Source organism: Pinus tabuliformis, chromosome 5_2 (assembly GCF_031772625.1).
Source record: "Pinus tabuliformis cultivar Carrire ecotype Pingquan chromosome 5_2, CPIR1, whole genome shotgun sequence".
Taxonomy (NCBI): domain Eukaryota; kingdom Viridiplantae; phylum Streptophyta; class Pinopsida; order Pinales; family Pinaceae; genus Pinus; species Pinus tabuliformis.
In genome coordinates this window covers 1,028,540,027-1,028,566,285 of record NC_142306.1, presented here as the reverse complement: position 1 = coordinate 1,028,566,285, position 26,259 = coordinate 1,028,540,027, and the positions used below count along the sequence as shown (strand labels likewise).

The following is a 26,259-nucleotide window of genomic DNA, read 5'->3' as shown; positions in this document are numbered from 1 at the left end:
AGATGTGTAATTCCTCCATACTCAACATTGGGTTGACATAAAGAACTAGCATAGATCCATCTTAATCCCGGATCTATCAAGTACCGAGAGGGATCAAATCTCTTGAGGTGTAAACCTTTCTTCAAGTTTTGCAGTCTAGAAGAGGTTTGCACCTCAAGATATTTGTTCCCCTCGACACTTGATACATTTGGGGTTAAGATGGATCTATGCTTGTAATATTGTTGTGCATTTGAAGCATGTCCTATATATACTAAAGTTATGACTACTTTTTTTTTTGCAAACCATGGCAATTAGTAACTTGTTAGAATGACATATGTTAGGCCCAGGATCAAATCAACTAATTATTGCTATAACCCAAAAATATATCCGATAAGCCATAAGCCAAATATACCAATAATATGCGACTTAATAAGAGTTGAGACATCCCAAAGTATACCGGAGTGAACCACTATTTAGATGATGTATACCATTCTAACTTTATCACAATAAGACTTAATCTCATCAAGAATTTGAATCAAAGTAGGAAGAATATAAAACCTACCTCTCAACTATCTCAACAAACCATGTTACTATTTATAAATTTTCATATTTTTACCACATAATATTATAACCTACCTCTCAACCATCTCATCAAACCATGTTGACATTTATAATAATACATATTTTTACCACATAACACAATAACCTACCTCTCAACCATCTCATAAAACCATGTTAATATTTATAATTATACACATCTTTATCACATAACACAAAAACTATACCATTATAAATCTATTCGTTTTTCTTCCCATTACACCTTTATCTTACTTAATTTTATTATTCGTTTTTCTTCCCATTACACCTTTATCTTACTTAATTTTAATTATTACCTTTACTAAATTTCATTAAATGTCTTTTTCAACCACATCCGTGTTACCCAACACTTGCATCCATTAAAACAATGGCTCAACGAGATGATATGAGATGCTCCCAAAGTCACACATGCATTTACTATTTTAAGAAACACATCTTACTTCAACTTCCAAATTGTATGCCCTTTCCTATTTGAGCTTCAAGTGTGATGTTAGGTTAGGTAATGAGTAGTATGTTTTTCCTCAAGGAGGGTATGTTTCTAGCTCTAAAATAATGGCTTACATCCACTTACAAATTGTTATATCTAACTCTGTTTTGTCATTTGGTTTCCCTAATTTTCATATTTTTATTTTATATATTTTGAGTGATCCTTCTCAATCATCCTTCCATTTTCTTATTCCATATATATTTTGAGTCATCCTTCTTAACTATCCTATTTTTGTCTTATTGTGTGCTCTAAAGTTTGGTACAATGCCAGTGTCACATGGCGAGAATACATTGGTGTGCCAACTTGAAGTTTGTCTTGTAGATACCAGGCAATCTTACAATAAAATAATTAAGAAAAAGCCCTTTTGTTTTGGTTGTTACTGAGAAAGTGGACCCTATCTCCAATATAAAACATTCACCTTCTTCATCCACATTCTCTTTCTCAACCCTCTCTATTATAAAACATCCACATTCTCTTTCTCAACCCGAGCAAGTTAATTGAATTATTATTCATTCACTTTAGATCATGTGATGGGATACATTAAATATATCACAATGAGAGTGCTGCATGAGATTTAAAAATTGATATGGGGGAGTCAACCTTGATAAGAGAGGGATTTTATTTAAAGACAATAATAATGATATAAGTTAGTTTATTTTATCAATGTAATATTAGTAAACAATAATAATCTTGATCTTTGTGGTTATATTTTTTTTAGTATTATTCATGAGTGTTCTAAGTACATTTATTTGCCGAAGTGTGTTATGCTTTCATTTTTTTCCCTTCCATTATTTTGTTAGTGAGTATACACATTATAATTAACATTTTACTTTTTAATTGTATTTATGGATTTAGTCCTCTACTAACATAATATATTTGCATAGGAGTTTAGGGTAGAGTTAAAATATTATTATTTTTTATACATGTCATTTCAAAGACTTGTAAGTAAAATGTAAAAATATTATTTATTGGGAATCAAATTTAATGTAAATTTCTTAACTTTTATGGATTATCTTATTGGACCATAACATAACACATATTGTATGAGTTTTGCAAACTTTGGGCTCTTGAAAAAAATAAGAAGTTGTAAATTAGGGAAAAAATAAGAAATTGTAAATTAGGTTTCACAATCCTTTAGACGAAAATCATGAAATGTATGGTACAAAAACATTAAAGTTCAAAATCAAACATATGAGAACAATCTCAATTAGTTGTTAAATACTCAATCATCTGTTTTGAATGTCATCCTCACAATGTCATCCTCACAACGATTAAAGAGGAAGTGGAATAAATATTGAAATATCATAACATAGAGCCAAAAGTGCACATTTAATGATGTGAGATCTTTGTGTTTAAGTTTTCTATTAAGCAAATCCAATAACATGCTCCATATTGAAATATCATAACATAGAGCCAAAAGTGCACATTTAATGATGTGGGATCTTTGTGTTTAAGTTTTCTATTAAGCAAATCTGATAACATGCTCGTCTTCACTGAGCCATCCCTATAGTAATTAGGTATGGTTTTGTGTTAGTTTCATTAGATTGATCATCCCTAGAGTCATCAAGGAAGATTCTAAGAAGGTCAACAATTGAGTATTGGGTAAGGTCTAAAGCTAGTCTTATTAGGTTGATTATACCTTGCTTTACATTAAGGCCTTGCATCCTTAAAAGGTATTTCAATATTCTTTGCAACTTCTTGTTGTGTATAAATACTCAACAATGCATATAAATGTTCCAATGTAAATCTACATTGTTTGCTCATCACTCAAAGCATCTTTTTTTATTGTTTATCATGAGAATGAATTATTAGTTAGAATAACTTAAATTAGACCCGAGATCAAATTAACTAACTATCACTATAATAACAACAAAAATATGATTGCATCGAAAGGCGCTAGCCCAATATGATAGATACAATAGAATGTAATGTCCTACCTAGATCCATTTTAACCCTAGATCTACCAAGGATCGAGAGGGATAAATCTGTTAAGATGTAAACCTCTTTTAGAGTAAAAACCAATTTGATTCCTCTTGATGCTAAATAGATCATAATTAAGATGGATGTAATTTGTTTTAGAGTGGAAAAAAAATTAATTATTCTTAATGCTTTGAAGATCCAAAATTAAAATAGACCTTAACAAGGAATTAACTCAATTCTAAAAAATTAATAACATAACTATCCATTATCGTACATACTATCTAAAACATCTTTATTAATTTATTTTTATTTTTTTAAATAAAATCAAAACTTTTATCTATGTAATTTTGTTAAATAATATAAAAGTATACAGTGAAAACGACCCAAAACTAAATGCAATAAACTCCCACTGCAACTCATGAGTTACCCATGAAAAAAATCATTATAGAGTGGGTCACCCACCTTAGGTATCCCCATCTAACGTTCCTTATGTGAAAGGCAGATTACACACCATTTTGAAATGGTCGTTTGTAAATTTACTTCACCAACGGAATCACCTTGCAAGATGGTCCCTACTTAACGTTGCAGTGTACACGTGTCGCACAGCGTAAGCATCCGCGTGTTTTAATTTAATTGGCTTCTGAGTTCACCGATTTACCGCCGGTGAAAAGTAAGTGAATGCCGCAGTCAAAGAAGGGTAGGGTAATAAGGACGCGTAAAACTTGATTTTTACAGCGAATGAGAGGAAATCGAGTCCGGGAGTCGGCCATTATGGATACAAAGAATTAAAAGGTCACGAGTTAGAATCTCCGAGCTGTCCAGGTTATTTCCGCTATGCCTGGTTAGGTTTCATGGGGACATTGCGGTAAAATAATGTAAGATATTTAATGTGTATATACACTATATATATTTTTTTTTGTGCATATGCACAGCGTTCGATACGCCTGCACGTCCCGTTAAGTATTGTAATAGCGGGCGCTTTCTTTGTCTTTCCTTCTGTTCATTTATAATATATATAATTTTGTTTTTTTTTTTTCACTTTAACCCTTTTGGCTGCACTTCCAGTCCCTTTCTTTGACCCTTCATTCAATCTGCCATTTGCATTTGAAGATCCATGGCCCTGTAATCGTCTTGAGGATGCATGGCGCAGGGGTTTCTGCGAAAATTTGGCAAGGGCTTTAGCCAGGGAACGATTGGCAGAGGGTTTGGATGGCGGATCCGAATGAGAATTCTTCATTGTGTGTTTTTGGAATGTTAATTTGGCGCTCAGCCCTGTGCCCGGTGGGCGGTAGTGATTATTTTTATGCTAAGCTACCGTTGGATTCTTGTGCTTGATACTGAAAACTGCTGTAATAGATAAAAAAATCATTCACCAAACCAGAAATTGGTTAGTTTGGGCTCAAAGATTGCTGTGAATGTAGGGTTTCTTGGGGGATTTGTTAAAGAAGGATGCTGTGTGGTTCTTCCTGGTTCTGGGAAGGATGTCGCCACAGAATTTTATCGTTGAAGCTATGAGGAACCTGAGATTGGCAGATGGTTGCAAGGGAAGCCAGGTATATGCAGTCAGCCCCGGGGATAAGGCTTCCGAGACTCGGATGAAGGTGGAGCATACCAAGCCTTTGAGGTCTTCGCAAACAGAGCGTACGGCCACGGATGGGTGAGTTTCTATTTCCCTTTCTGTGCTGCATTGATTATTTGGAAGATGTTTTCTTCTTGCCCTTTTCTAAAGCATGTGTAAGCATTTGTAGATGGATGTTGATTTAGTTCGGATTCCGGGATATTGATTTCTAGAACGTGTATCATGGTTGCTGTTAGGCTACATTTGCATTCGAATTATATATATTGCCCCGCATATGCGTTGCTTATTTTGCTGTTTATTGCATTACTCTTGTTCTTCGTTGTCTGGAGTGCTCTTGCCGCGCATCTGCCTATTGCTTTGATCCATATGCAGCTCATGTAGATTGCTGTAGGTATAATTTTAACAGCTATATTTACTAGTCCAGAATATGTGAAAGTCAGCAAGTGTGTGCAGATTGATGTTGCTTTGTCTTTATCGCACCGCACTGCATTGGTTATTTTGCTGGTTATTGCTTTGCTCTTGCTTTTGTTTATTCTGGGGTGCTCATGCTGTGTATTTGCCTTTTACTTTCATCTATATACAGCTCATGTAGATTGTTGTTGACTTAAACTTTACATTTTTGTTTTTAGTCCATGATTTGCGGAAAACATGTAAAGTTTGGTCAGATTGATGTTGGTTTGCCTCTGTTTCTCGGTTTATATTTTAAGGAATGTGGGAGATCTCTGTAGATTGTGTTGTTTTGATGTTATTTTCTTATGTTTCGGATTGATGCGACTATGCCCACATAGATTTTGATTTAAGTGAATGGCAGGTTGTTTGTAGCGAAGTTGTCCGAGCCTCCAATCAGTCCTCACTTGAAGCTTGTGGACTATGTTGAAACTTTGGCATCAATATTTGGCGAACTCGAGAGGGCCCCAGAAGAAGCGAAAGCTGGTCTGTATTTGGAACAGTGTTTTGTCTTTAGAGGCCTAGGTGAAACTAAGTTGCTGCGGCGTAGTTTGCGATCTGCACGCCAGCACGCTTGTCGAGTCCATGAAAAGATAGTATTTTCAGCCTGGCTGAGGTATGAGAAACGTGAAGAAGAACTTGATGATATGTCACTAATGACTTGTAATGGTAGGGCGTTGGAATGCCCTAAAGCTGCGCTGGTTGATGGATATTCACCCGTTACTGTTTTTGATCCTTGTCCTTGTCGAGAGCCCTTAGACAACAGGGAAATGGCATCGGAGGAATGTTCTACTTCATCTGTCACTAGAGATGACGTTGTTTTTTGCATAGATGAGGAGGAGGTAGTTTGCAATCGTGAAAACATTGCTGCTCTTTCAAGTCCTTTTCATGCTATGCTCTTTGGATGCTTCACTGAATCACAGAGAACAAAAATAGGTTTTTCCCATAATGGGATCTCTGCTCAGGGCATGAGGGCTGTGGATGAGTTTAGCAAAACAGGTTGTTTGGAACCATTTCCACCAGAGGTTGTGTTGGAGCTGCTAACATTTGCCAACAAGTTCTGCTGTGAAAAGATGAAATCTGCCTGTGACAAATGTCTGGCAGCCCTGGTTCTAAATGTGAATGATGCAGTGATTTTTATTGAGTATGGTCTCGAGGAGAATGCAGAATTGCTGGTTGCTTCCTGCCTACAGTTTTTTCTCAGGGATCTTCCAAGGTCTTTACACCATCCACAGGTTGCAAGCTTATTATGTAAACCGGAAGGCAGGAAAAGACTGGCAATGATTGGGCATTCATCGTTTGCTTTGTACTCCTTTTTAAGTCAAGTAGCCATGGAGGATGACATGAAGTCAGACACCACAGTGCAGCTTTTAGAAAGATTGAGAGAATGTGCCACTTCTCATAGGCAGAAAGCACTTGTATTGCATCAACTGGGTTGTGTGATGCTAGAAAGGCAACAGTACGGGGAGGCGCAAAATTGGTTTGAAGATGCTGCTGAGGCAGGGCATGTGTATTCACTGGCTGGTGTGGCAAGAGCAAAGTTCAAGCAGGGCCATATACATTCTGCTTATTTAGAGGCTAATAATTTGATATCTCGCTATAAGCGAGCAGGATGGATGTATCAGGAAAGGTCTCTGTATTGTTGTGGTAAAGAAAAAATGGCGGACTTAAACTCAGCAACGGAGTTGGACCCAACTCTTTCATATCCATACAGATTTAGGGCTGCTGTATTGATGGATGAAAATAAAATTCGTCCAGCAATTGCAGAAATAAACAGAATCCTAGGGTTTAAGGTCTCTCCAGACTGCCTTGAATTGCGGGCATGGTTTTGTCTTGCTCTTGAGGACCATGATGGAGCACTGCGAGACATACGAGCTTTGCTGACCTTGGATCCAAATTTTTTGATGTACTCTGGACGTGTGCCAGCAGATCAGTTACTTAGATTGTTGTCTCACTCCGTAGAGCAATGGACTAAGGCAGATTGCTGGATGCAGCTTTATGACCGGTGGTCCTGTGTTGATGATATTGGATCGCTGGCTGTGGTTCATCAAATGTTGGAAAATGATCCTGGGAAGGGCTTGTTGCGGTTTCGGCAATCTTTGCTGCTACTAAGGTTAGCACTTTAAAAAACCCACTTCTTGTATTGTTGTATCATTATATGTAATTGCTATCTTTTATGATCACAAAGGGCAAATGGCTATCATTGTCTTGTCTTATTGAAGGTATGCTGCATTTTTATTTTCATGTGGATTTTCAATTTTGGGCAAAACTTATTAGCAGAAATAAAGTGGACATGTATTTTTAGCTTACAATTCTCCCAAGGACGTAAAATGATTGGTGTTTGAAATCATTGAGTGTGAAGAAAGGTTACATTTTCTTGTCTGATTCAAGAAGAGAGTCTGTTTCATTTGCCCAGATTGTTCAATGCAAAGATAACAAAATGGCAATTATAGGGTTGATGTACTACATGCAATTTTTCATACCAAGGATTGTTAAAGATGCCAAGGTTAAACATTAAGAGAAATGTGGCTTCTTGTCAGTTGGAATTACTGGTGAAAATGCACAATAGCAACCGATTTTTTGACTTAGTGCATGCCTCCTAGCTATTATGTATCAAATTTTTAATTGCTTAGCCTCTTTGGGAAATTGGTAGCAGGTGTAGTTGATTATCATAGGGGAGTTCCTAGCATTTTCTCATTGGGGATGTTTTATGGTAAGTGTGGAAAGTATTCTAGTTGTTGATATCCAGGGAGGTTATATGGTGAGTTCTTGTCCCTGATGCCACATTAATAATGACAATCCTAGACTTGATATTTGAGTGAAGTTGCTTCAACCAAGTATTTGAGCTAGTACTGAATGTATGTGGTACTCATTGGGGTATACTATGCTTGAATCTGTTAGCTTTTGGGATTAGTCCAAAAATGTTTCACCTAGCTAGGGCAGCACTAGGTCTTTTAGCCCCTAGGTGATGCTTGATTGACATATTTGAGTGAAGTTGCTTCAACCAAGTATTTGAGCTAGTACTGAATGTTATGTGGTACTCATTGGGGTATACTATGCTTGAATCTGTTAGCTTTTGGGATTAGTCCAAAATTGTTTCACCTAGCTAGGGCAGCACTAGGTCTTTTAGCCCCTAAGTGATGCTTGATGGACATATGGGTCACTCTATTTGATGGATGCTTGACCTTGGATGGAGTGCTAGCACAACACACTTGCAAGGTTGCTATCCTTTGTAGTATGAGGACCATTGGGTGCACATAATGAGGAAGTTAGTTGCTTGATTAGGAAAGTTACCCATTTAGGAGGATGAGCACTAAGCACTTGGAGGGAGGGCACTTAGCCCTAAGAGCATGGGACCATGTGACAATGCGACATACACCTTGCAAGTTGGATATTTTAGTTGAGGATGCTTGGGTTGAAGAGCATACTTCATGGAGGTTGGGTGTCGACCTAGGCACATATATTAAGGAGAAGCATTGGAGAAATTAACTACCTTGGCACACATGTTGAGGAGCATTGGGCACAATAGGATGTGGCATAGAACTAGAGGACGAGTACCTTGCATTAGGACATTTGGAGAATGAGCTATAATGTAAGAGGGATTGTTGGGATAACACCTTGTTGGATAGCACACCATCGTGGAGGGGTGTTGGGCCCAAGGGGCATCATGCTTGGAGAGACTATCTTGGGGTTGTGTACAACTCTAGTGTGACACTTGTTATCTTGTATTGTAGTGTGCTTCATGTGGGGTTGTCTTGTTGATTTATGTCAAGGGTTATTCGTGTGGACTTAGTCCATGTTTTATGTTGACCTCGAGAGGGGCATGTTAGGCCCCTATTCTACTAGTGTAACCCCTTATTGTTATTAGTACAACCCCCTTATTATATTGTTGTACCCATGTAGTCCCCTTATTGTTACTATTGTGCCCCATAGAAGCCCACTATTGTTATTATTGTGCCCTTACATTATTATTGTTATGTTGACTCTGATTATATTATGACCCCTTAGACTAACGTTTGGTATCACCTATTCCATATAAAGGGAGGAGAGAGCCTTTGTCATCACTTACTACTAGTATTCCCATTATTTTGTCTTTGTAATTGTCTTGGAGAAGTCTTGTAGGGAGCCAAGACCTAGGGTTTATTATATGCATGAAGATGAATGCTAGTGCTAGGGATGAGCTTGGGTATTAGCACTTGTGTGATGCAAGTGAAGAAGACTTAGGATTTATATGATGTGAACCTTAGAGCAAGAACATGGAGAGTTGGAGGAGTAGAGGAGTTTTGGAGCTTGGTGTGATGCTAAGTTGCATAGAACTTGGGAATGTGTGTTGGTTTTGTAAACAAGAATGCTTCGAAACATAACCCCCCGAAAATGGGTATGTTAGGTTAACCACAATATATAAAAATTACTATATATACATGTTGGGGAAAACTTGGTGTGTATATATATATATATATATATATAAAGAAAACATTATGTTGCAAGAATATAAAAATGATACACATAAATGACATTTTAGAAGGAAACCCATGTTATATAACTACCATAGATGATTACATGATGCAAAATCCAAAATCAGCCTTTACATATATATATCAAAGAACACATTATGTTGCAAGAATATAAAAATGATACACAAATGGCATTCTAAAAGGAAACCCATGTTATATTAACTACCATAGATGATTACATGATGCAAAATCTAAAATCAACCTTTATAGTTGTTTTTTCCTTTGGAAAAAATTGTAATTTTTTTTTTAGACAAAGGTCGGGTGCTATGCATTAATCTGAAAAAAGGAGGAGGCTAAAGCCTTACATAAGATGCTTCAGGAGCATTTTGGGGCCAAGGAATTACAAAAAGGAATTTTTCCTTGGTCCTTACTTTAGCTGGACTGTTCCTATTGCTACTTATACTACTATAGATTTTAACATACTGCTGTCCCCAAAATTTACATTTACAAAACATGGCTAGTCAATCTCGATGTGGCTCATCTTTCTTGCAGTTGATCCCTCTGGATCCTGGTCGGCTGCGATTGGCTTGGCGCTGGAGGAGGATGTAGCGTCTTTCTTGTCCATCATTTGCTTGAGAATTTCAATCCGCTCTTCAGCGTGGCAGCATCTGTTGTGTAGAGTACTGAATTGTTCATGAAGGGAGTGGACCCTGTGCAGAAAGAGATTCATCTCTGCTCTATACTTATCGTGAAGGATTTTGACTTGTTCTTCCAACCGATTCTCCAAGCTACGGACTTGGTCCTCCATCCGATTCTCCATGCTGCGGACTAGGTCCTCCAAGGCTCTCTGTTGAGCTCGGACTTCATTAAACTCCATGTTCAGGTCCCGGCAGTGGAAACATTCCTCTGGGCGTTCCATTGACTCCTTTTTCTGAATAGTGGCGCTGTTCCTTTGCTTTTGTCCTTGATGCTGTCGGCTCGCTTTGCTGTTAAAGGGGGTAGTTCTACTCAGGCTCTCGGGAGTATTACGAGCACTTAAGAGAATGCTATTAGATTGCCTGAAGCTGTCGCTTATACCGCTTGGGGAAACTCGATTGAGCTTGGCAGCGCTCCCACTTTTTGATAGAGTGAGAACGAATCCTCTAACACACTCTACAGCATTCCTTCTTTCTGGCTTACAGAGATAGGCTGCAAAATAGGCTTCTCTCCCAAGTTTACCGCAGAGAATTTCGACTGTGGGTTGTAGCTTTTGCGCTAAAGGGGTATTTAGAGAGTTTCTGCGAATACGAAGGCGGGAGAGGGATCTGCTCTTCCCGATGCTCCACTGACTGTTTCTGATCATATCTTGACTGAATTCGATTTTTTTGTGGCAAGGACGATTTTCTGGTCTATGGATCGTGATTCCCCTGCCTTGAAGTGAGCTTCTGGGCCGACTGCTGATACAAATTCTTTCAATCTGGTCTGTTCTGACCTCTGATCTAGTGATTTGGTTGCTGTGGCAGATTCTATTGGGTAGGGTGCCCCGTGTGCTGATTAGATGTGCGTCCTTCATGGCAGCGATTGGATAGTTAAGTGATCATTGCAGCTGAGTTGGCCTTTGGGTCTATCACAGGCCTTGTTGGCATGGTGGTCAGCCTTTTTGTTAAGTCCCCTTAGGATGTGAAAGTAATGGGCTTCCTCCAGCGTGCTGTGCAGGACTTGGTTTCTGCTGTTGATTTGTTGCAGCAGTATGTTTGGCGAAGTCCGCTTTTGCTCCATGAGCCGGATAATAATTGCAGAGTCACCAAAAACGTTCACTTTCTTGATGCCCAGTTTGATCACTTGATTGAGTCCTTGAAATAAGGCCAGGCCTTCGGCCCGATTATTGGAAAGATTACCCAATCCCCATTCAAAATGCAAGATAGGCTCACCATTTGCATTGCATATGAGGCCTCCTGCGCCTGCAAGACCAGGATTAGATTTTGAGGCACCATCGAAGAAGAGGCAGTATTTGTTGCAGTTGCTCAACCAAAGAGCAAAATCTTCTTCCTTAAGCCTCAGCTTCCAAGCTGTAGTTGACTCCTTTAGGCTCAAGTTATCCTTTTCTTGATCTTGGGCGCTGATGATGCTACCATAATTAATCAAATTTCTTTCTTCTGCACTGTAGCTGCTGAGATTGACTTTACTGTGGGTACGAATTGTCACAGCCTCTACAGCTAAGCTGATGGTTTTATGACACATAAATCTGGAGTTGTGTCCTTTGTCTTGGAATACTTTCTTGTTTCTAGCTAACCATATGCTCCAAAGAAGAGTTAATGGTAAAGTATTCCATATCCTCTGTGATAATTTACTATTCTTGCTCTTCCATGGGCAAAGTTTCTTCCAATTTTGGACTGTCTCTGCTATGGAGGACTTAGGATTCCATTCTACTCCCCCTACAGATGCAATATCTTTCCAACAATTTGCAACTACTTGGCATTCCATAAACAAATGCTGTATTGTTTCTTCCTCTTGAAGACAATTTGGGCACCTGGAAGGGCCTAGGATACCCCTTTTTTTGAGGTTCTCAGCTGTTAAAATCTTACCTTTCAGGAGGAGCCAGCAGAAGAATTTTACTTTAGGGGGGGCTTCCGCTTTCCAAACCAATCTCCAATGACTCCATGTGTCCTGTGGGAAGGCACTAGCACATAAATGGTGGTACCCTGCTTTGGTTGTGTACACGGTTCCTGTGGGGTCCCAACGAAAACTATCTTTGCCTCCTTTATGAGTCGGAGCCTTACTGTGCAGTTGGTCTTTTAGAGCGTTGAAGCTTGTTTCCAGATCCCTTGGGTAGTCCGGCAAGGTCCAGCCAATCCAAGCTTGGGAGGAGCTTCCCCACTTAGTGATTTGGGCTAAGCTCCATATTCCTCTGTTGTTTAACCAATTTATGGCTGGAATTGCTTCTGCATTGGATCCTATAGGGCTCTGGCCTAGGATTCTGTCTTTAGAAATGCTGATGCTACTTCCCTCTCCTGGAACTTTGGAGATGTGCTGAGCCATGAGTGGGATAATTTTCTTGCATAATTTCCAGATGTTGGAGCTGTCTCTGTTGGGTATATTAGTTTCCAGAAGCTTGTGCCTAGAACTGCTGAGATACTTGGCTTCTAAGATTGATTTCCACCAAGCTGTATTCCCAGTGATTAGTTTCCAAACAATTTTAGCCCCGAGAGCTAAATTCAAAAGATTTGGGGACCTTATTCCAAGGCCTCCTTGGGGCTGGATGACATTTTTCCAACCAACCAAGTTGAACTTTCTCTTCTCCGAATTCCCTCCTTGCCAAAGGAAAAAACGAAGGGCCTTTTCCAATTTATGATGGAAATTCATTGGAGCTTGTAGCAATGAAAAGCGGTAGATAGGGAGAGAAATCAAACCTGATTTGAGAAGAACAAGACGTCCTGCTGGGTTCAGCCACATGGCTCCCCATTGTTGGATTTTCCTTTTGATTTTGTCGAGGATTTCGTTCCAAGTTTCAGTCTTCAGGGGACCCTTACTCACCGGCATCCCTAGATAGGTGAAATGACTCCAATCGAGCTTGTAAGAGACCTCTAAAATATTTGCAATACTTTGAATGGTGTGAGCTGTTGCATTCCATCCATAGATGCAGCTTTTGACTTGGTTGATTCTTCCTCCAGAGCAGTCCATGAATTGGTCCATGATCTTTTTGAAGCGCCTTGCAATGGTGTTCGAAGCTCCACCCATCAGGAGGGTATCGTCAGCAAATTGGGAATGATTAATATTCTTTGTGCCCTGCTCAAATTGGATACCTGTAATTAGGCCTATTCTTCGGTTGTAATCCAAGGCTTTGCTGAGGGATTCAGCCATGAGGATGAAAAGGTAGGGAGAAAGGGGGCAGCCTTGCCTGAGGCCTCGGGAGGATTGAAAGGCTGCACAAGGTCTTCCATTCACCAGAGGTGAAACCCAAGGGTTAGAGATACAAGCTTGGACCATATTGATGAAGGAGGTATTGAATCCCATTTTGTTCAAAACAGCAAGAAGGAAGGAGTGTCTGACTCTATCGAAGGCGTTGGCAAGATCAAGTTTAAGGATGAATCCTTTTTCCCTTCGACTAAGACTAGAGTGGATGGCTTCTTGTACCAAAAGAATGGAGTCGGAAATGTGCCTGTTGGCTAAAAAACCTCCCTGATTTTCCGAAATTAAGGAAGAAAGAAGAGGCTTGAGTCTTGAGGATAATATTTTTGTGATTATTTTATAAGCAGAGTTGCAAAGGGATATGGGCCGGAATCTAGAGAAGGTGGTCGGCCTATTCTCTTTTGGGATGAGAGCTAAATACGTTGAGTTGGTATAGCCCCCTAGTTTGCCTTTCCTAAGGACCCAACGAATCATCTTGAGAAGGTCCTTTTTAATCATTGGCCAATATTCTCTGAAGAAGCTAATTGGGAACCCGTCAGGACCTGGGGCTTTGTCCGGATGGAGGCTCCAGACAGCCTTTTTGACTTCATCCTCCTCGACTTCTTGGGTGAGGCTGTTATTCATTTCTTGAGTAACTTCTCTGGTCATATGTTGGAGGAAGTTTGAGTAATCCTCCTCATTTTTGTCCTCTGTTAGGAGAGATTTGAAATGGGAGGTTGCAGCAGCTTTTATGGAGTCTTGGGTTTCATGATTGATCCCTTCACTATCTCTGATTGCGTTAACTTTGTTTCTTGCCTTCCTGATTGTGGCTTGTTTATGGAAATAAGAGGTGTTTTTGTCACCTTCACGCAGCCAGGTCTGCCTAGATTTTAGCCTCCATTTGATCTCATCATCTCTAGCTGTTTGGCGCAGCTCTGCATACAATCTGATCTCTTCTTGTCTTGCTTGCTGAGTGAGTCCTTCCTCTTCAATACTTTGCTGAATTTTTTCGAGGTTTTGTTTGATATCCTTTTTTAATACCTCGGGTTCCTTGTAGTTGATCTTTGCCCAAGTCTTGAGTGTCTGCCTAGTTTGCTTCAACTTTGTTTCCCAAATGAAAGTTGGGGAGCCCTCCACGTGCTGAGACCAAGCTTGCTTAACTATATCGCGGGCTGCTGGAATTTGGTTCCAAAGGGTGGAGTATTTGAAAGGGAGGGGGCCGAGGTGACTTTGGCTTTGCAAGGTAAGAGTAATGGGGTAGTGGTCCGAGGCGGAAGTATTGAGGATGTCTGACTGCCCGTTGGAGAAGGAGGACAGAAAGGCGATGTTAACAAGGAAGCGGTCAAGTCTTTCCATAATGTTACCTGCTCCCAACCTCCTATTGCTCCAAGTATATTTGCGATTCTTGGGCTTTAAATCGACCAAGTCCTTTTTTTTGCATGATGTGTTCCAGCCGGTTTCGGAAATGATCAACGCCGAAGTTCCCTCCTCTTTTTTCATTTGAGTGCATGACCAGATTTAGGTCCCCTACTAGGATGAGGTTGTTACCATGGTCTTCTTCTAAATCTTCCTCTAAGGTAGTCCAACAAACTTCTTTTTCCCTATAGTGGTTAGGAGAGTAGATGTTGTAGATTTTTACTTCAGTGCCATTGTCCTTGCTTTCCAATTTAACACTTATCCAATGCTGTTGTGTTTTGACGAGGCTACAGCTCCATTTGCTTATATTCCACATTGTTAAAATACCTCCTGAAGCTCCTCTTGCTTCACTAGTGCAGCCACCATACTGTTTTTGTTGGCCAATGAATCTGCTGATTTCGGACTGTTCTAGTTTTGTCTCTTGGATGAGTAAGATATCAGGCTTTTCACTTTGAATTAACTCCTTGAGGGCAGCTTTTTTGGAGGGGTGCCCTAATCCCCTGCTGTTCCAAGACAACACTTTCATCATGATTTACCAGTGGTGTGCAGAGGTGCTCGCCTCTCTTTGCCTTTGATATTGTTTTCCTTGTCCGAGATTCCTAGAATGTAGGTTTCAATCGGTGTCTGTGATCCCATTGCTATATCCTTCTGCGCACTTTCTTCTCTTTGCTGTTTTGCCGACTTCCTTCCTGGCCCATGTTTTTTTGGAATCTCACTAGATGCTCCTAGATCCTTTGATAAGCTTCTTGTGATTCTTGTTGAAGTAGTGTCCGGGGAGGGCGGAGAGGGATGAGGGGATGAGGGGATATGCTGATCTGATAAAGGGTCCTGAGAAGGTTCTTCTTCAGAAAGGGATGCGAAAGGGTTTGAAGAAGGAGGGCTGGAGGGATCAAAAGAACGAGGAGGAGAGGTGGGGAAAGGAGGAGGGGCTTGCTGAGAGGATGAGGGTGGGCGCTGATTAGATGAGGGAGGATGGGATGGTCCCGGTTGTTCAGATTCAGATTGTTTGAAGGATGAGGCAGATTTTTTTCTTTTCACTGTTTCCCATTGGTCCTCCTGCTCTGATGATTCAACATTTATAAGTTTTGGGCATCTGTTAGCAAAGTGTCCGTATTCATGACATACCTTGCATTTGAAGGGTATCTGTTCGTAGTCCAGCTGTTGGATATGGCACCAGTCGTCCACCTTCAATTTGATTGCTTCCGGTAGGCCGCGTCCCAGATCTACTTCGACACAAATTCGCGCACAGGCTTGCATGTTGTCCTTGGGCTCACTGCGGTCTATATATTTTCCTACCGCGTTTCCTATTGCCTTGACCGAGTCATCTCCCCAGCAATGAAGAGGGAGGTGAGGAAGCCTGACCCAGACAGGGACAGCGCTTGGAATATCTAGTTCTGGGTCGAAGTCCGGGGTCCATTTGTTGAGATAGAGGCCCCGGGAGTCCATGAAGTAAGGCCCATTTCTAAATATCAAGTCCTTGTCCTCCTTGGTTTCAAAGTGGAAGGTGAAATAACCTCTGCCACAGAACCTTATTGAGATTTTCCCCTGAATCTTGTCTGCCCAGTTTCTCTCCACCCACCGCTAAACAATTTTGGGTGAGGGCCATAAACCTGTAAACTGGCCGATTAATCCTTTCTCTGCAAGAGATATTGCTGCCATGCGAGGGATGGTCGGGGGCAGAAGAACTTCTTGAAGCACATCGAGTTTTTTAACGAACTTGGTAGCCGTCGGCCTTGGCCTTTGCTGAGGCAGAGATTTGATCAGGTTCGAGAAGGCTTGCTGCAAAGCTGGATCCCCCCCTGGTGGATCCGGGGGATCCATGGGGATCTAGAGCCGGCGGGATCGCTGGTGCGAGGCGGTTCTGATCGATGGAGGCTCAGGCGCTCAGACGCGCGCGCTTCACATTCAGTGAAACTTCGAGGTATTAACAGCCAAACGAATTTTCTTTTGGCGGAAGTCGTCAGATCTTGCGGGAGCGGAAAAAAATTGTAATTTTACTATTGAAAACAAAATTATATTTTTTAGATAGCATGATTTTTTTTGGATGCTAGAGGCCATCTATAGCCTGTTTGTTGATGTGTTTTTGGCTCAGAGATGGATTGCTTATGTGCACCCTTACATGCTATATAAATGAAAAGTTTTGCTTCTGTGTATAAAGGTTTGGATCCATATGGATGCACATGAATATATGTTTTTCACTAAAATTTGAATATTTTGTGTTTTTGGCTAACCATTATTTTTACTAGTTCCAACTGGTTCTCGATTTAGAGGGTTTTTTGGTTCGATTATCAGTTCGGTTCCAATAACATTGGTTTCATGCCCCTCATGGATGTTTGGGTGGGCTTGGATGTGCCAAAAAAATGCATTCAAATGGCTTGGGTTGTATTCTATGATGATTCCAAATTGTAAAAAGTCATATGGTGACGGCCTAAGATGTTTCCAAGTTGTTTTTGTGTTTTTATGCATTTCGAGTATTGGAATGGGGTTCAATAGGCATTTGTTTTCCTACAACATAGGTGTGATGCTTAGCTTGAAAATGATTTGGAGCTTATGTTGATTAACTCTTAATATTCCATTGTAATGTTGTCTATGGTCATGGTGCTTATGTGATGTAAGAAAAGAAGACCTAGGGTTTGTGAGATGCAAAGACTCAGATGGGAAACATGGTAGAAGAGAGTTCATTAAATATGTCTCGAGATGCAAGGGGGAGTTGCTATAGTTTGTGAGAGGAAAAACCTAGGGAAGACCTGAAGTTTCTAGGGTTGATATACTTGTGAAAATGATCTAGGGTTTGTGGCAAAGGATTGTTAGAGAAGACTTGGATTGCCTTGCTTGGGGAGCATATGAGGCAAAGCTTGGAGAAAGATCAAGGGTGGAATAGCTTAATGTGATACTTTGTTGATGTTAGTTGCTTACTGAGCCTTTGGAGTGGCTAGGAGTAGTTTGGTGTGATACTTTGCTAGGCCATATTTGCTGATTAGGGTTTGTTGTTAATGGTGCATGCCCTAGCTAGGGTTTGGATGCATTGGAGAGTCCTAGCTTGTGATAAGCTTGAAATTAATCATGTAGTAGCTTGCGATAAGCTTGAAGTACATAGGGAAGACCTGAAGTTTCTAGGGTTGATATACTTGTGAAAATGATCTAAGGTTTGTGGCAAAGGATTGCTAGAGAAGACTTGGTGTTCTTTGCTTGGGGAGCATGTGAGGCAAGCTTCGAGAAAGAGCAAGGGTGGAATAGCTTGATGTGATACTTTGTCGATGTTAGTTGCTTACTGAGCCTTTGGAGTGGCTAGGAGTAGTTTGGTGTGATACTTTGCTAGGCCATATTTGCTGATTAGGGTTCGTTGGTAATGGTGCATTCCCCTAGCTCGGGTTTGGATGCATTGGAGAGTCCTAGTTTGTGATATGCTTGAAATTCATCATGTAGTAGCTTGTGATAAGCTTGAAGTACATCTTGTACTAGTTCGTGATAAGTTGTTGGTATGCACTTGTAAATTCATCCTAATATTATATGAAGTGTATTTTGATAACCTTGAAGTACATCTTATACTAGCTTGTGATAAGTTGTTGGTATGTACTTGTAAATTCATTCTAATGTTATAGTAAGTGTACTTTGTTGTCCAAAGTTCAAACATGGTGTACATGTAGATCTGATTTTCAGTGTATGTGTTTATGGTGATTGAGTAGTTTCTAATGCTGGTTATGTATGTTGATTTAACGGTGGCCAAATTTAAATAGAAGCTAAGAGGGCATATTTGTGGCTGTACCAAATTTATTTTTTATAAGTTTTTTTTTGGATTTTTTATATGTTGGGTATTGTACCCTTAGTGTTGGAAATCTAGTTCCCTTGAAGTACATTTGTTAAGTGTTTATTATCTTTGGCTGCCTTGTGTGTTTGGTTGTACTACATATATGGTTCTAAGGTTGAAATTTCACAAAAAATAGATTTGGGGAAACCTCAAGGTTGAGGTGAAATTTCTAAATTTGCATTGGGCATAGATTTTTTTTGAAGGTTGAAATTTCACAAAAAATAGATTTGGGGAAACCTCAAGGTTGAGGTGAAATTTCTAAATTTGCATTGGGCATAGATTTTTTGAAATTTCGATATGGTCTTATAATTGATTAGATTGATTGCCTTCTTATTGATTTGAAGGCCAATTTTTCAGTTGTTGAACTTGGGTGAGTTATTTGGTTGGTGAAAACCTAGTTTGTTTGAGGTGAGCAATTACATTATTGCATCAATAAAGGTGTGATGGGTTGAAACCCTAGTTGCTTTTGTGATGCATGTGTTTTCATTTGTGATATGTGGAATATCTAATTCATTGATGGCTAGTATGTGATTTATTTCAAGTGGGTGTGATGCCCTAAGAGGACCTGTGTTAGGTGGTTGAAACTTGATTTGTTCCACTAGTGGTTGCTTGTATGTGCATTGGATTGATGCATGCTTAACCATTTGATTGCTTGCTGTTGTTGGAGGAGAAGCATTGTAGCAAGTAGCTATCTTGGCACACATGTTGAAGAGCATTGGGCATAAGAGGACACATGGTACACAATGAAAATATGAGCATTTTGCATAAGGACACTTTGAGAACACAACACCATGTAAGATGGAGTGTTGGGCTAACAACTAGTTGGAGTGCCAGTATTGGGCCCAAGTGGCATCATGCCATGTAAGAGGGAGTATTGGGCTAACAATTTGTTAGATAACGCACCAACTTGGAGGAGAAGCGTTATGCTCAAGGGGCATTGTGTGCTTAGACAGTGCACCAACTCGAGGTTGGGTAAAATGTTAGTGTGAAGCTACTCATCCTTATGTTGTAGAGTGGGAGTTTGCCTTGTTGACTTAGGTCAAGGGTTACTTATGGACCTATTCCATGCTTTATGTTGACCTCACTCACCTATTCTATATAAAGGGAGGTGAGGGCATTTTTCATTACTCGTGATTGATGTACATATTATCTTAACTTTGTAATAGTTTTGGCGAAGTCTTGTGGTGAGCAAGACCTAGGGTAGAGGAGACATGAAGATGAATGCTAGTGTTAGGGATGAGTGTGGGTCTCAACACTTGGGATGGAAGAGAAGAAGACCTAGGGCTTATGTGATATAAACCCAAGAGCAAGAACATGGAGCACTAGAGGTGTAGAGGAAGCTTGAAGCTTGGTGTGATGCTTAGCTTGAAGAGGACTTGGAGCTTATGTTGATATTTTACTGTATGATTGTTTAGAGGTATGGCATGGTAGAAGAGTTCATTGAAACATTTGTGGGAAAAGACCTTAGAGAAGGCTTAGAGTCCTTTTCTTGGAGAGTTTGTGTCAAGCAGTCTTCAAGAAATATCAAGGGTGGACTTTTTAATGTTGATGCTAGCTTGTTGTTGAGCCTTTGGATAGGCTAAGAGTAGCTTGGTGTGATACCTTGTTAGGGTCATATTTGCTGGTTATGGTTTGATGCCAATGATGGATGCTCTAGCTAGAGTTTGGATGCATTTGATTGATAAGCGAAATCTTGGAGACTTGGAAATGGTGTTGGAAATAATGTTTCAAGCAAGGCTAAGGGTCCATAACCTTTGCTGACATTGTTAGTTTCTGGTAGCATTAGATGTGCTCTTGCCATGAAAATTGGCGGAGAGGCTAAGGCACATGAGTTCTAAAGAACCTTTTAGATGATGTTTTCCCCATTGTTGAGAGTGGACATGGCCTTGTAGCCCCCACGTTTCCCTTATGAAATGGATGTTAGGCTTTGATAAGACTCCACATTGTTGTTGTATGCTCTTTGCTATACCTCCAAATGTCGAAATGCTATCCTAGGAAGCCAAGGCATTAACTTGTTTGATGTTGTGCCCAGATGGAGACACCTCCAGGTTGGCCTTGACCTTGTTTGATGGATGTTGCCTTGTTCCAGAGCCCAAGTGAGGATGGTTATCATTGAGATAACTTTGGAGGGCTAGTACACCATGCCCATGTGTCTACGCTTGCTTTAGAGCATGCCACATCACCCTCATGTGCCCTAGAAGGGTGACATGAGCCTTCTTGGAGATGATGTCATGGTGGAAGAGGAGTTATTTAGAGATATATCCTTGCACTTTGGTGATTTCTTGGAGTGGGGAGCACTCGTGAGCCTCTTTGTTACTTGCTTGATGGAGATTGTTCATTTTGAGAAGATGATGTCATCATGGGGACTTTTATTCCCACCCATGTGGGCTATTTTGATGTATTTGTCATGTTTTGAAGCTCTCTTAATGTTGGTTTGTGGCCTTTAGGCTTGGTTGAATCCTCAAGCAAACTTTGAAGGCAAAGCTTGTAAATTAATGAAAAGTGACTTGGTTACCCTTATATAAATAGAGTGGAGTCACTTTCACTTTGAAAAGTCACACTACACAACATTTCTCTCTCTTATAAAGTGCACACTAGCTCTCAAAGGAATCTTGTGTATGTCCCTTTTGATCTTAAATCTACGCTTAGAGAAAGTCGCTAGTATTTCTAAGAGAGGCATTTTAGTTCTCCACCCACCTCATCTAGGTTCCTCTATCTTTGACCTCGCCAACATTGACTCCATTTCCCAATTGAGAGAATGCACTAGACTAGCTTGTGGTGGTCTTTTTAAATTTCTTCTTTTTTTCTTAAATTTATGGTAACTAGGGTTAGCATAAATATGCAATTAATAACAATTTATTGTCCTTTTGTTATTGCCCTATTGAAAAGGATTGCATTCAATAAATATAAAAGGGCAAAATCTAGTATTAAGTGCATGTTTCAACCCCAAAATTAAGGTTGGAATTTTTATTTTAATTGCTGCCATATGCATTTTCAGCCATTAAAAACCATTGTTTATTTAACCCTAGCATGTCTCCTTTATAGCCATTGTTCCTTTGTTGGTCTTATCATTTATAGGCTATTTCCTCAAGTTTTTTTTTGTAGGCTAGGGACAGACCTTCTTTTTCTATTATCGAAAATTGAAATCACTACATGTTCGTGGTGATCTCAACCGGCCCTGAGGGGAAACCGGGTTTATTGACCACCTTAAGTTTTTGATAGCTATCCAAAAATAAAAGGTTCTCATTCTGTCTTTCCATGCTTTATACACATCACCCTTATGGCTATTAAAACTGTTTTTTGTCTGCATACTAGAATAACAAAAAGTCCTACAGATAACTAACTATAACTAGAAAGAGATTTTATAGAAACCTCTAATTATCATGCTTTCTCTACTTGTTCGCTGTGCCTGCCTGTTGCTCCTTCTCCTTTTTGAGTCCCGATCCACTTGCTTGTAACTGCTGCTGAATTTCGTCCATCTTCTTATCCTGCATGAACAAGGTGATTTGGATGTTCTTAGCTCCTTTTTCAGATTTGGTATCCCTTGGGATAATTTTGCCATTTCCATGGCTACTTGTTCCATAGCCTTGGCAAACAGTCTCTTCATAACCCAGTGGACGTGAAGAGATTGTTTGTATAGTGTCATGCGACCACGCGTACTGCCCGGATCCGGGAGAAGATATTCCTAGTCCTCTAATTCTGACTCCGACTGACCCTGAATTGCCTCCTCTTCCAGCTGCTTGATAATCCTCCTGATTTTTGGATTGGTATTTTCGCAATAAGCCCTTTCAGCGAACTGCACTTTCCTGCCTATAGATTTCCTCACCCTCCTGACATTCCTTGTTACGCTGTCCTCCCCGATTCCTGCCGTTCCTCCTCTTCCTCTTCTTCCTTGCCCGCTTCTCTCTCCAGCTCCCCCTCTTCTCCTATATCCTCCCCTGCCTCGCCTTCTTCGCCCTCCTGCCGGACTTCCGCATTCCCCTCCTTCCTCCTATTCCTGGTAGCCCCATGCGTCATCTTTTCCTCTTTTCAGAACCTTGGCCCTTCCTAACCTTCCCGTCCTGCCGAAACTCTCACTCCTTGGTTCTCCTTTCTCTCTATCAGAGTCGAACTTCTCAACGTCGTCCTCTGAGTCATCATGGATTGAAAGAATTTCCTTCTCTGTATCCACCTCCATTCTTCCTTTGTCTTTTTCTTCTCGGTCCCCTCGGCCTTGGTTTCCTCCCTCGGTCTTACTCCTCGTCCATCTTCTTGAGGTCAATCTGCTCCCCTCAGCCATATTCTCCTTGCACTCTGACTTCCTCCTCTGAATTACAGCTCTCTCTTCCAGATCCCTAATCGTCCTCCTTCTTCGTTCTGTGTTTGTCGTTGCTTTGCCAATTTTCCTCGTTCTTCTGCATGCACCTTTCCTATTCCTTCGTTTCTGCCACCTCTTCTCGCTTATACCTCCCCTCCTCCTTCGCCTCTTGTGGTCTGCCTCCCTTTTCATCTTTCGACCCATTTTCTCCGTGCTATCATGTCTCTGTCTAGTCCCTGACACCCTGACAAATCTCCCCTCCTCCATCGGTACTCTACCATCTCCTCGCCTTGAGATGATATCCCTTGCCATGATCCACTTGTCCTCGCTCATCATGACCTGATCACTGCCTGCTCGGTCCTGCATGCTAACCTGCCGAGCATTAATTATCCTGTGCGCTGCCGTTCTCATCCCGATCGGGAGAGGCTATTTCCTCAAGTTGCTATATGCCACTGTGTGCATTAAATTTGCATATCATACAAGCCCTAACTCTAGGAAACTCTTATCCCAACCTTTCAAGTCTTGGCCGATACCTTTTTTCTTTAATTACTAGACCTTGCATCATGATCGATTCCTCCTTTAGTTGAATAGCTTGCTAGTGAAGCCTCACTTGTGGGGGTAATATTCACCACTAAACAGTTCCAGAGAAGCCATTGAGGTGACAGGGGTGGCTGATCTCTTGTTGCCATAAGACCTAGGTTGCACAGTGAGGCTTTGCACTAGACCTGCTAGAGTTTGCAGTAACATGTACACCTTTTTATTTTTTAAATGTCTTTCTAACCTATTTTCATATAATTATTTTGCATGAAATAACACAACCACCTACGGTGGTGTGATGGCTTAGCATCTGTGCGCTGGTTCATGGGTTTACCTGGGGATAGCATCACCACTTGGGGGATTGCTTTAAGTCTCATTGAGTATGTTTTTTTTAGTTTTCAGTTTGGGTTCTTAATTATGTTCAGACGTGGGGTTGTGGATCCTATGTAAGGGGGTTAATTGTTTTTTTTTTTCATTTAATTTAAATATCTATTTGATACCAGGTATTTTTTGTGGTTTTATAATGCTAGTACGACCTATTTCGTTTTGGGCATATAAAGTTTCTTTGTGGCAATTTTTTTCCCTTCTATAATATCCTAGTTTTTTGTTTTTGTTAATAATTCTGGAAATTGCACTATTATGGCCATCAGATTGTAGGCAAAGTGATGGAATGTGATCCAAAGGGTAGTTGTGATAACAATATCTCTCTCTCTCTCGGGATCAAAATGGAGTGTTTTTTCATTTTCATATTTTTTCAACCAAATTGCATCAGTTCTACTGGGTTCTATAAGTTGTCATCATGAAATAATGACAACTATAAGAAACTAAGACTGCTGAATCTAAGGTTAAAAGAGTTAGAATAAAACATAAAAGAATTAGAAGATAAGATAATAAGATAATTCTATTAATATCCAACAAATGACCACAAAAGTAGGACAATTGGACTGCTTGGTATAATGATATATCAATACAAAGCAGCAGTAGTAAAAAGTCTCCCATATGAAGAACACGAAGGAAAAACATGAAGTTTATATGTAAAAACCCTCGGATCCAAGGGTGGGTGGTTGTAATATGAGGGAGATGTACAGAGGGAAAGGATCTAGTGGCTGGGTCATGGTCCACTAGATCCACCTCTCCTAACATTTGAGGTCGAATGAAGAAAGCTCAAGATAAAATGATGCCTCAAGGAAGAGGTGGGGGAAGATCCAGACCCTCTAAATGCGCTGCTGCTTGGTAGCTATAACTTGTTGCTGATGTTTAGGTGATCTCATTTGCCTGCTGGTAAGGATCTGGTCTTTCAATGTCTTGGAGGTCCTTGGGGAGGGGGAATTATCCCTCTGATTTTCACTGATCTGGAGCTAGAAGTTTAATATGTTTGAGGAAATGGATTTTCAACTCGTAAAGAAGAAATATGCAAGAATGAAACCCATATTTGATTGATGCTAATAGTGGTTGAAATGGAATATTCGTGTTTGAAATTGGCATTTCCACATTAGTTTCATGAAGACTAGACTTAAAAACATGTGAATCGAGCTGCCATTGTGCCACCTGTATTAAGATGCTGTAGCTGCCAAATTGGTTTGTAGCTGCTGTTGAAATGAGGTTCATGAATTGACCAAAGTTACATGGTCCAGGTTCTAGTTCGAGTTTGTCAATTATGAAATGTGGTTTGAATTCATTTTTTTGATGAGTTATAAATAAGTTTGCCATTAAGCTTGTCTATATACATTTTTCAAAATATATAAATATAAAAAATAAAAATAAAAATAAAAATACCATTCCTGGCCCCATTAAACTTCACAATATCCTCATCTACAGTCGATGTTGTCACACTAGCATTAGATAACATTATATTAAAAAATAATAATAAGAAATACTTCATTAAAAAAATACAAGTTGGCTTACAGCAAAAAAAATTATGAGTTGGTTGTGGAAATAAAAAAAATGTTGCTTAATTAGTTTGTAATAAGAAAAATAAAGAACTTTATATGTACATATTTTACATGACAACATGTAAAAAAAAAACAAGTCTAGACTCATAACCCAGATCTATCAAGCATTGGGGGAATCAGATTTCTTAAGGTGTAAATTTTTTGTTCATTTAGTATAAAGGAATATGTACATGACGACATTTAGAGAAATAGACCAGTGTAAATCCATCTTAAACCCGGAGCTGTCAAGCACTGAGAGGTATCAAATTTCTAAAGGTGTAAATTCTTTTATCAATTCCTTTATATTAAATGATTAAAAAATATACACCTTTAGAAAATTGATTCCTCTTGGTGCTTGATAGATTCGGGTTTAAGATGGATCTATAGGCACTAGCCATGACCATGTCAAGAGCACGCAGGAGTCAGGACAATGGTCTAATTATCAAAAATGATTTCTAATATCTATAGATGCCAGTTATGGCACAGTCTATTTGAGAGTGAATAAAGTTGCTGCGGCCTGTATATGTCACTGGTTCCCATAGGTATATGCCATAATATTGATGAACCAAGAACTTGAGAACACATTGCTGAATAAAGGTTTAAATTGTTGAGTTTTGCCAAATTTTGAACCTGAAGGTTCATCTTTGGCAAACCTTGAGACTTAGGAATTGACTCATAGAGAAAAGCTATCTTCCAAAGGGGACACATGCAGCGAACTGCATAAGTCAAGAAGTGCCAAATAAATATGCCATTCCAAAGAGCACGAGTTAAGGTAAGGGAACAATGTATCAGATCTTCATACCACAACAAAACTTGACCGAAAATGTGTATACACAAGTTGTAGAGAGTCTGGTTTACATCTGTAACCAATAACCATATGCTGGGCAGAATCTGAGTTAAATTAGAATCTTGATGGGAAGGAGAGAACGCATCAGAAATT

The 26,259-nt window shown here is 40.0% G+C and overlaps 1 protein-coding gene across 3 annotated transcripts in view; it reads left to right on the top strand.

Moving 5' to 3' along the window:
- The first annotated feature begins 3,890 nt into the window (after nucleotides 1-3,890).
- The window catches only part of ETO1 (tetratricopeptide repeat (TPR)-containing protein), a 44,294-nt gene continuing 21,925 nt past the window's right edge, over nucleotides 3,891-26,259 (top strand). Inside the window, exons 1-2 of one of the 3 annotated variants that reach the window (XM_089437363.1) lie at nucleotides 3,891-4,640; nucleotides 5,374-7,122. In XM_089437363.1, the coding sequence (XP_089293489.1) occupies nucleotides 4,465-4,640; nucleotides 5,374-7,122 (1,925 nt within the window). In that variant the 5' untranslated portion in view covers nucleotides 3,891-4,464. The remainder of the gene's footprint in view (nucleotides 4,641-5,373; nucleotides 7,123-26,259) is intronic. The other 2 variants (XM_089437364.1, XM_089437365.1) reach the window with 2 other exon arrangements.